The following is a 10,621-nucleotide window of genomic DNA, read 5'->3' as shown; positions in this document are numbered from 1 at the left end:
ATATATCTTAATCTTGTAATAAATGCAATATTTTATTTAGATTTCAATTTGATGAGGCTGAATATTTAATACCGTAACGTAATTAGTAAAAAAAAAAATTTTTTTTTTTTAAGTTTAAGATATATATAATTATTTTAACTTGTAAAACTAATGATTATATTATAATGTTTCATATTTAATAATATAATTATTAAATCATTAAAATATTGCGTTAGTCTATTTCTGAAAAATAATTTATAACAATGGTATTTTTGTGAATTTGGATTTCATTTTCTTCGTTGGTCTGCTTGGTCTTTTTGGTATTTCCGTCTACTGAAAGGGGGCACGGTCGCAATTGCAAGCCGCTCCACCTTGCCCCTGTCGGCATTGGACATTACACCATGACTTCCAGCCCTCTGCTGTATTGAGGACCCTTGAGCTGGCGACTTGGATTGATGAGGGTTTTGACTCGTCACAAACGGGGCAGCCTGTATAATAGTTAATATTTATTACGTTAAGTGGATAAGATAAGGATAAGAATGGTACCGGTGCGTAATTCAATTTTTAATACTGATAAACAACTTTTTGAAGTAAAACTTATCTTTCATGACTATTTATACAAAACATTTGTCAATTTATCGTTGATATTCGATTTTAAACTGATTCGTTGATCAAGTACTTTCTACTTTTATATACGAATATTTGTATAGAAATAATTAATGCCAAAAAACCCTACTTATGTCTATGTTTTTTTTTAAATATATAAAAAAAAAAAAATGAAAATTTAAGCATCAGACAATAAAAATTAAAAATCAAACACTAACAAAATCGTAGCATAGTAGCGAACCGTAGACGTGCTACGTAAAATAATCATTCTACGATAAATTCGTAGACGAAATAAGGATTAAACCTATCGTATCGTAAATCTATCGTAGAAGCCTAACTGGTATGAAAGGAAAATCTCAAGCTCCTTCTAATCATACTTGCAGAACCGTATATGGTACTAAAGGATGAGTCTGTTCTGACGTTAATATTTTTGGTTACACTAGTCTTATATACGTAGTGAAACCTTTACCTGTATAAATAAATGTACATAGTTGTATATTTGTTCTTAATGTGTTGCATAAACTATTGATATTATTATATTAAGATATAATAATTATGAATTGTTTGTTCATAAGATCAAATGTAAAATTATAAAAAACAGTTAAGGAACGTATGAGTGTTAAAGGATGTTAAAACTAATGACGTAGATGATAATACGCCTTGGGAATTAAACGATTCGCCTACAGGCTTTCACATAGAAATACAATTTTTTAAATATATATAAAAGAACGAAAAGTCTCGGTGAGTATTTTTCACCGGTTCTATTTGGTATTATTTTTGAACGGTGGTAGATTTTTTTCTTAACAAGCAAGTGGTATGCAGATAGATTGAATGAAAGCTTCTGGTTTTGATTTTAAATATAGCAGAGCTATCATTTGAGTCGCCATTTAACAAACTATATTAAGTGAAGCTACAACCGGTTCGGAACGTACATTCTACGGAGAAGAACCCGCGAGAAACTCAGTAGTTACTCTCTTTCAATATCTAAAAATACAGTCATGTTAGTTAAATACAATTATATATTTATGTTATATATCCTGCATGGAAATCAACGAGCATTAATTCCACGCTTTTTTATCATCTATGTAATCTTGTATCGAATAATATGCCTTCTTTATCAAAGTATTTTTTACAAATGATTTGAATTTATGAAACGGCAAAGTTAAAAATGTCTGCGGCATATTTTACCTGTTTTACCGGGAATTATTTCGTATTATCCGATTGTTTGGTATAGTTTAATTACGGATTTTAAATTATCTTGAAATTGAAAACATAAAACAACAAGATATCGATTTGTATTTATTTGTAGGCTATTATATACATTATAATATATACATTGTATATGTATATATAATTTAAAATAAACTATCGTATTCGTATTGTATTTCGTATCGTATTCGTATCGGTTAAAAGATATATTTTTTTATTTCGAATTCTTTCAATTACGGTTACGGAGCCCCATAACATCCCTGTTATAGACCCTTTTTGTGTAGTCAGAACGGATAACTAGTTGATAATAAATAAACTTACCGTACAGCACATAGTTATCTGTGGCGCAGAATGTGCCGCAAACGGAGTTCCAATCTACGGACTTGGGTGTCTTGCTTTCACAGTTGCAAAGGGGCTGACCTGTTAAATAGACGAAAATTGTGACATTAACTAATCAAATCAAATTAATTCAAGTAAACTTCACAATGAAGCGTTTTTGAATCGTCGATATTAAAATACTACCACCGTTTCGGAAAGCAGCCTCCAGCGAGAACAAACGGCAAGAAACTCGCATAGTTGCTCTTTTCAAATAAACAGACTTACAATGCTGTTTTTTTACAATAATTAGTGTCCTGAGATGGAAACCGAGCCTAAATCCAGGCGTTTTTTTCTTAAAAGTACTCTTTTAATAAATAATAAGATTTATTTATTAATTTAGTCTTAATAAACTTTTTAAAGGGCTAATTGATGGTATGTTGCCACCTCTGCTCATATGAACATTGCTCTTTGACTGTCTCATTGGTAAGGCCACAGATTCCAGGGTCTTGGGTTCGAACACCAAGTCCGATAAATATTGGATTTCTGTCGAAAAATTCCCAGGAACAACTATGAGTCTGGAAACGGGAAGTGTGTACAACCCTGTGCTCGGAAAGTACGTAATGTCGTTAGTCCTGTGTGTGGAATTCTTTCCAATCATGATTTGTTGTCCCATCGGATTACGAGTGAGAGAACCGAGAAGGCCCAGTGGTTAGAACGCGTGCATCTTAATCGATGATTTCGGGTTCAAACCCAGGCAAGCACCACTGAATTTAATGTGCTTAATTTGTGTTTATAATTCATCTCGGGCTCGGCGGTGAAGAGAAACATCGTGAGGAAACCTGCATGTGTCTAATTTCAACGAAATTCTGCCACATGTGTATTCCACGAAACCGCATTGGAGCAGCGTGGTGGAATATGCTCCAAACCTTCTCCTCAAAGAGAGAGGAGGCCTTAGCCCAGAAGTGGGAAATTTACAGGCTGCTAATGTGAGCAGTGAATACACCTGTGTTTGTACACATCACTTGTAAATCGTATATATCTAATTAGAAAATATTACTTTACCTTGAAATTTAAAACAATTTGTTATTTAATAGAAATTAATTGACGATTGATAATAGTTCTCTTATTAATTAAATTTCAATTACGAGAAAAAAGTCTAACCAATAATGTCGTATGACTGACGTTCTTTATTTGGTGAATATTGGCTGTAATTTTACGTCAAATGACGACCGATGACCGGCGTCAGTTACGTACTACGCGCCGGTTTCATTCTTGTTTTCTTGAGTAAATTCTTCACGATCTAAACTTAACTGAAGGAGTCTATAGACCTGTTAGTAATTCCTTATACGAGAATTACTATTACATATTTTGTAATGAATTAAACTTATTATTCACTTCAAGTAATGAAAATAAGTTTACTCTGACAAATTAACCACCAGCGTTTGGAGAGTGTTATATTAGCTTAGCTTTATCGGGCGTTTGTACATACCCGACGGGATAAGTACCATCATCATACGTTATTCTACCACCAAAACAACAACATATACGTGCTGGTTTGTTACCGGTTATTCTCGATAGATTCTACATTTCCAACGGTAGCTTCATTTAATATAGTTTGTAAAATGTCGATTCAAAAGTGCTTGTAAAATAGATACCATCGATTCGGAATGTAGATTCTAACGAGAAATAGTTTTCAGTAACAACTCAGTTAACTCTTTTCTGTCAGTTCACTAACATAAAATTTTATAATTATTTGTCATGTATGAAAAATTAAGGTTTTTTATTTATCTCATAGATGGTAAACGAGCAGGAGGCTCACCTGATGGAAAGTGACTACCACCGCCCATGGACATCTGCAACACCGGGGGACTTGCAGGTGCGTTACCGGCCTTTAACTGCATACTTAAATTATTTGATGCGAAACACTTGGGGATAAGACCAGCTTGAATACCGAACGTCATCATGACGTTTTTTTAATTCCCTCGTGACCACCAACCACCGCGGATACATATGTATTGTTACGTATGTACAAAAGTATTACTAACGAAATTGTCATTAATTGTTTCTTGTTCTTTAATTCGAATTCTTTGAATAAACATTTATATCGAAATTCCATATCTGCCGGTCCTGACGCCCCAATTTTGAATAGGTAAGGAGTCGTCTACAATGGGCGAAGGAACACTAGCAGTCGCCTTATTTATATGTCTGTCTTTAAACTTGTATTAACTACTCACCTAGACCATTGTCACAAAGCACAGGGCACACAGCGACTCTGGGCTCGCCGTATTTCAGATTCGTCTCGTTGCTGCTGGACAAAGCAGACTTCAGACCAACCGGTACTAAGTCCAGACACGTCGAGCCACAAGTTTTGCCGCCGAGACCTGGGAAGTGTTTTGATAAAATTAGTATTAACTTTAGCAGCTGTAGACCTGGACATGCATTGGACTTCAATGTGCTTTATAGTCTTAAATAAATCGAGTTCCAGGAAACCTACATGGTCGGATGAAAATCTTCGATGTGTGTGATTAGTATGTTGGAATATGCTCGAAGCCTTCTCTCTCTCTTCTGTTTACTTTACTATTTAATATTAAATCATCCTGATTGACTAGAAAGCGAAACAATGTAATTATACGTTTACAATTTTTAAACTGTAGTCTTTGAATACGATACCTATTTTTTTTATTTGTGCTGTGATTAAAATAATATTATATGGTATATTTGTAATTATTTAATTCGCAGTCAATAAAGATTTACAAGTACATGCCAAAACAAATATACGACAAATTTCGTTTCTAAATCGAAATTAAGTATGTATATATCTTAAAATATCAGTGTTAAAATGTTTATAAAACATCCTCACCATAAGACGTTATTGTGTCCATTGGTGAAAGACAAGAAAATGAACCATATATTTTTCTCAGAAAGAACTACGATTCAAAAATGAAATTATTATCTTTACACCAAGTAAAGTTGAAAGTACATTGTCAATACATTAACTAAGATTAAGTCTAATGTGCTTTTATGATTTAAAACATAAATAGCTCTGACATTGACGTTCAAATGGCGAAAAATCAGATTAAAAAGGCAATATTCTTAACATATATACAATTAAAATATGTTTATTTGTTTTATAATTAAATTAAGATAAACATTAAGTAATTCAAAGTTAAAGATAATTTGTATAACGAATTCTTTTCCAAATACGACTACGTAACGTAAAATAATTCTCAGTTTTCCTTCTATCACAATAAATATTTTTTCTTAGATTTAATTGCAATAATCTCTCCTCTTTTAAAATATTTTTTTAATTAAACAAAGAACATTCTAGATCTTTTATCATTATGATTGTTATAAGGAAGTGCGTTTCAATTTAACTTTAACATAACTTAAAATACACTTTGTTAATACGTGTTTGTCCCAGTGATACGTTTTGGGGGACAGAATATAATTAAAAATATCGATTATGAAAATAATAAAATAAACTGATAAAATTATTTCCAAAATATGGACATAATTTTGTTATTGCAATGTTATTTGTTAAATCCATCGAATCTATTGAAAAATAAATTTATTATAAAAGTAACTTACCTTAATTTATTCTCCAAATCTCAAAAAAAAAATCACAAAAACACCACAGACACAAACAAATCGAAACAAAAGAAAAAATAAAAAAAAATAAGACCTGCGCGACACAGGTCCGTGCACAAGTTGCCTCGAGCCGGTACTGAGGGCACCCATCCCTTGTTCTCCTTCCTGAACTGCGTTAGATATATCTTATTCAGTTCCCCGCCATCATATTTCAATTGTAACACAACTTCGGGCGTATCTCGCTGTCTCTCTCTAGCATCGAGCACGCTGATTGGATCGCTGTTCGCGTCAGAGACCGCCGATTGGGCGGCTGTGACGATACAGGGTGCTTGGAATATTTGTAAAACGCCCAGAAGGGTGAAAACGATTTTTGCTCTCATCTAAAACAATGGTTTGATTAAAATGTTTGTTGAGTCAAACAGGGATGTTCTTTGAATGCAAATGCGTCGGTATTTTTTACTTCAACCATTGTCATTGTCCAAGCAAAGGTCGCAGGTAAAAATATCAGAATATTAATTATCTTTAACATGCCTGTTGTATTTGAGTTCGGAGATATGTCTTTCAGATGACATTTACGTAAAATCTATAGGTACCTACATGGTATGGATATGTTATTTCGGATACGGATACCGAATATATGAATTATGTAGTATTATACCGGTTTCAGATAAGTTTAAAGATACGTAATCATTCGGATTGTTTTCTTGTTTGCTTAATTAGAAATTATAAAAAGAAAAATTACAAGATATCAATTTGATTTTATATGTAGACTATTATTTACTATATTCACAAAAGCCTTAAAATACAATTAGGTACTTTAAGTACAAAAGCAAAATACTAAACTTTCTTTTTTATCCATTCGATTTCGTTTACGGATTGATTATTATTTCGGATATCCGATCGTTTCGGTTAGGGCTACGGAGCTCCATAACATCCCTGATATAAATATATATCCGAAATAATTCGGATTCAGTTATTTTTAATACGTTATAACTCCAAATACATGATGTCCGTGCCTTTGGATTGACTTTATATTTTTGTCTAACTTGTATCGTATCGATGCTTATTAATAAGCCGCCATGTTTTTTTAGACGGCACCACAATCTAAGTTTCACGATGCAATCAGTATTTTGTAGGAATATGGTATTTTTTTTTAAAGAATTAGAGCAATGCCCCATTATCTAGACACGCGTTAGCGTGTCAAGCCAAGTTCAAGTAAAAGAACTGGCGAGCAGCACTGTGTGTAATATTACACGAACCATTTGGAGCCACTTTCGACCCCCTCATAACTCAAAAACTATTTAACATAAACGTGTCAAATTTGTCTCATATATTGAGAGTCGCGAGATACATATGTGCTTAAAATTTCATTAACATATAACAGTTATTTGGATATTAACGTCCAAAAATCGTCATTTTTATCACTGACTGACCTATAGATCAAAACTCTAACCCAGTTCCAGGTGACCTAGAAAGTTCAAATTTGGCATGCAGATAAGTAATCAGGTGAATACAAAGGAAAAAGTCAGACCTTAGGTTACAATATATTCTCCTAAGTTATAAGCAGAATCTTTTATTTAGTTATAAATACATTTCAGGACTGACCATTGAACTTGACACCCATTTAGATCTCACTTCTTTTGTCGTTAAAGTCAACAAACAAGGCCTATATAATAATATTGAAAGCTCTCATTTCACATTTATGTTTTGATTGGATAAGGAATTACTAATATTATTGACTCTTCCATTGAAGCTTAAAACTTGAGTTAAGTTAAGACAATAGCCCAAGAGATTAATATCGATCCTCCGATATACATCGCTAGGCCATTATACCATTGCACTATTGTCGCTTCTATATAAATATATATATATATATATGTAATACTTATATATTATATGTAGGACTTTACGTAATGTACAAACCTGAGTCGCAGTAAAATCTATTGAATACGGTGTAACTAAAAACTAACGTACATATGTTATTATATTATTGGTTGGCAAACGGGCTTGTGGTCTAACTTATGGTAAGTGGTCACCACTTACCATAAACATTGGTGCCATGAGAAATTTTAACTATTCTTTGTCTCGCCTATGCTTGTTGGTATATAATTATCCTGCGATTCGGGTGTGTACATTACGTAAACTCCTACATACATATAAGTATCACAGACATATATTTATTATTAAGTGAATTATTTTGGATATTTTCGAGTTAAGCGCTGTCTATGTAATTCTTAAGTGACATCTATAAATTAATCTCAGAGTTATGTTTCAAAAAAATTATAAATCATGTACGTCAATGGTCCCGTGAGAGAATCTTGTGAATTATCATTGAGTTTATAACGTGGTGAGGTATATCTGATGTTAATGAATAAGACACCGTGAGGAAACCTACACGTTTACAAAATTATAACACATAGTTTGATTGTAATTTTTATTATTCCATAAGTGAACCCTTTTAATGGAAAGTCGTCTGCTCTTACATATTAACCCTTTAGTCACCATAAATTATTCAGACTAACAGAATACCACGATATAATACAAAGATACGTACTGAAATAACTTTGCCATTTAATACACACAATGATTTTCCACTCATAATAAATATTTGAAGCTAAAATGAAAGATAAACAATAAATGTCTTTATTTATAGAGCCATACAATCTAAAATCAAATACAATCTCATATCTAAAAAGGTTCTATAGACAGAGATGGTGTTAGAAAGAGATAGACTATCCGGTATTGATCGAAGGCTTTGGTACATAAGGCTTATGTATTCGTGGAGTGAGGTACATAAGAGGTTTATTCGTTATGTATTGCAATAGTTAGGAACGGCACGCCCGTTTCGTTAAAATATTTATCTAGAACAATACTTGATACGCTTTTGATGTTTTGGGAGATTTTGTATTTCGTAAATATGTATTTATAATTAGAGGCGCGATGGCGCAGTGGTTTCAAGATGTAAATCTTAATTGTTGATTCTATTTTTTTTTAATTTCCCACAGCTGGGCTAAGGCCTCCTCTACTTTTGAGGAGGTTTGGAGCATGTTTTACCACGCTGCTCCAATGCGGGTTTCCTTACACATGTGGCAGAATTTCGTTGAAATTAGAAACATGCAGTTTTCCTCACGATGTTTTCCTTCACCGCCGAGCACGTGATGAATTATAAACACAAATTAAGCACATGAACATTCAATGGTGCCTGCCTGCCTGGTTTGAACCCGAAATCATAGGTTAAGATCATCATCTCGGCTTTCCCATTTTTCACTGTACTTAAATATTAATAGTAAGTACATCGTATGTGTAGTATATTTCCACCACAAGAGGACAAGAGACAAATAAATAATATTTAACATCGTTAAAGAGCTTGAGTAATATTATATTCACTGTATATTTAAAAAAAAAAATGGCGTTTTGAACGTCGACGAAGTTACCTTTAAGTTTTAAGCTTTGGGAGTAAAGTTAAAGTGGATATAAGTAGTTAAGTGGATTGATCTTGTATTATAAGTAAGGATATATTTATCAAGAACTGTTAGTACACAATACAGCTGAACTTTTAGCAAATTGCATGAAATACGTAAATGTAAGGGTTTGTTTATCTTTATTCATACTACGATTGGAATAGACTATAGATTCATTAATCATCTCGAAAGCTTTTTGATCTTCAAATATTAATGTACGAATAAGTATCGTTAAGATATAATGTCAGTTGTACTCATTCTAAAGTTTGATATATTATTTAAGTACGTATACTGAAAATACTAAGGGTACAGTATTTGAGTTACTTGAAGATTGTAATTAAAACTATATACATATATATATGTATATTTTAAAAAGTAGTTGTCATCCCCTTTAGGTAAAGGCTGTGTCCTTCCTGGAAGGTCGAACTTGCTGCGTATTCAGTTTCATCAAATTTAACGGGCAGATAGTATTACAGAGTTATTTTTGCGTTGATAATATTGGAATAGACAGAAAAAGTTCGTAAGGATGCAAAAATTTTATTCTGAATATGCATGTATTCTAATTTCAAAATTTAAACCACCAATCATTATAAAACCTTAACAATGGATATAGGCTAGATATTTAAAAAAAAAAAGGTTTTTTTGCGGACAAAAAACTGTCTAACAAAACGTTCCTTAAAAACGCTCGCTTAAAGTTGAAGATATATCAAAGTTTTATACTTCAATAAGCACTGTAATAAAACCCGTAAAGTATATATAATATACTATTTATATTGAATAATAATATAACAAAAATCTCACATTCAGAAGCGATGTATTCCGACGACACGATGTGACTTAATAATCCAAATATGCTTCATAACAGATTGCCTTCGTAATTGATAATACGTACAGATTAAAACAATACAGAGCTTGCGAATTAAATCATTCTACACCGTAAATATACACATTTTATGCCGTCCTAATTTTGTACGATAAATATTTTGAAGCTTCAAAGAACAAAGGGTACAAAGTTACACCTGATATTACTCTAAATTAAATAAATCTGCTGGAATAATATATATAGGGGGTAGAATTCAATCATTCTTCTTGTTACCGGTGTTGTTATTGTTATTGAGTTAGTTACGTTAGCTACAGTCGAAAGGTCGAAAAAAAAACCAAAAACTAATTTAAACTAATTTAATTAAAATAAATTACAATAAAACTTATTTCCTAATTAGCATGTCTAAACTACTCGATGTAAGTAATTGGAATGAAATAAAATAATAATTAAATTATAAAATCACATTTGCAATGTTACACTTAGTTTGGTTCTCACGATGAAGGAATCGCTGCATCATCAGTCCTCTTGATGTGTGTGTACGTAACTAGTTGCTTTAAGTGGAATATAAATAAATAATAAACTAATTGACAATGCGAAAAATAAAGTGTCAAATATTATTGTAATCAGTATATATTAT

General features: G+C 32.2%; 1 protein-coding gene across 1 annotated transcript; it reads right to left on the bottom strand.

The window, feature by feature from the left end:
* Positions 1–214: 214 nt before the first annotated feature.
* Positions 215–9,967, bottom strand: LOC125074443. The gene is made up of 5 exons (XM_047685787.1): positions 9,963–9,967; positions 5,795–6,080; positions 4,347–4,493; positions 2,116–2,214; positions 215–467 (listed from the first exon to the last, which is right to left on the bottom strand). The coding sequence occupies exons 2-5, from the start codon at positions 6,078–6,080 to the stop codon at positions 310–312; spliced, it is 690 nt and encodes a 229-aa protein (XP_047541743.1). The 5' UTR covers positions 9,963–9,967; the 3' UTR covers positions 215–309.
* Positions 9,968–10,621: the final 654 nt, after the last annotated feature.

The sequence above is a fragment of the Vanessa atalanta genome, chromosome 27 (assembly GCF_905147765.1).
Source record: "Vanessa atalanta chromosome 27, ilVanAtal1.2, whole genome shotgun sequence".
NCBI classification, from domain to species: domain Eukaryota; kingdom Metazoa; phylum Arthropoda; class Insecta; order Lepidoptera; family Nymphalidae; genus Vanessa; species Vanessa atalanta.
This window is presented reverse-complemented; position numbering and strand designations above follow the sequence as displayed.

Excerpts from the sequence above, each read along its gene's own strand:
- LOC125074443 (XM_047685787.1), bottom strand. The coding sequence starts at position 6,080 with ATGAGAGCAAAAATCGTTTTCACCCTTCTGGGCGTTTTACAAATATTC. Across the intron at positions 2,215-4,346 it reads GCTTTGTGACAATGGTCTAG|GTCAGCCCCTTTGCAACTGT; the intron begins GTGAGTAGTTAA and ends TCTATTTAACAG. Across the intron at positions 468-2,115 it reads AGATAACTATGTGCTGTACG|GCTGCCCCGTTTGTGACGAG; the intron begins GTAAGTTTATTT and ends ACTATTATACAG.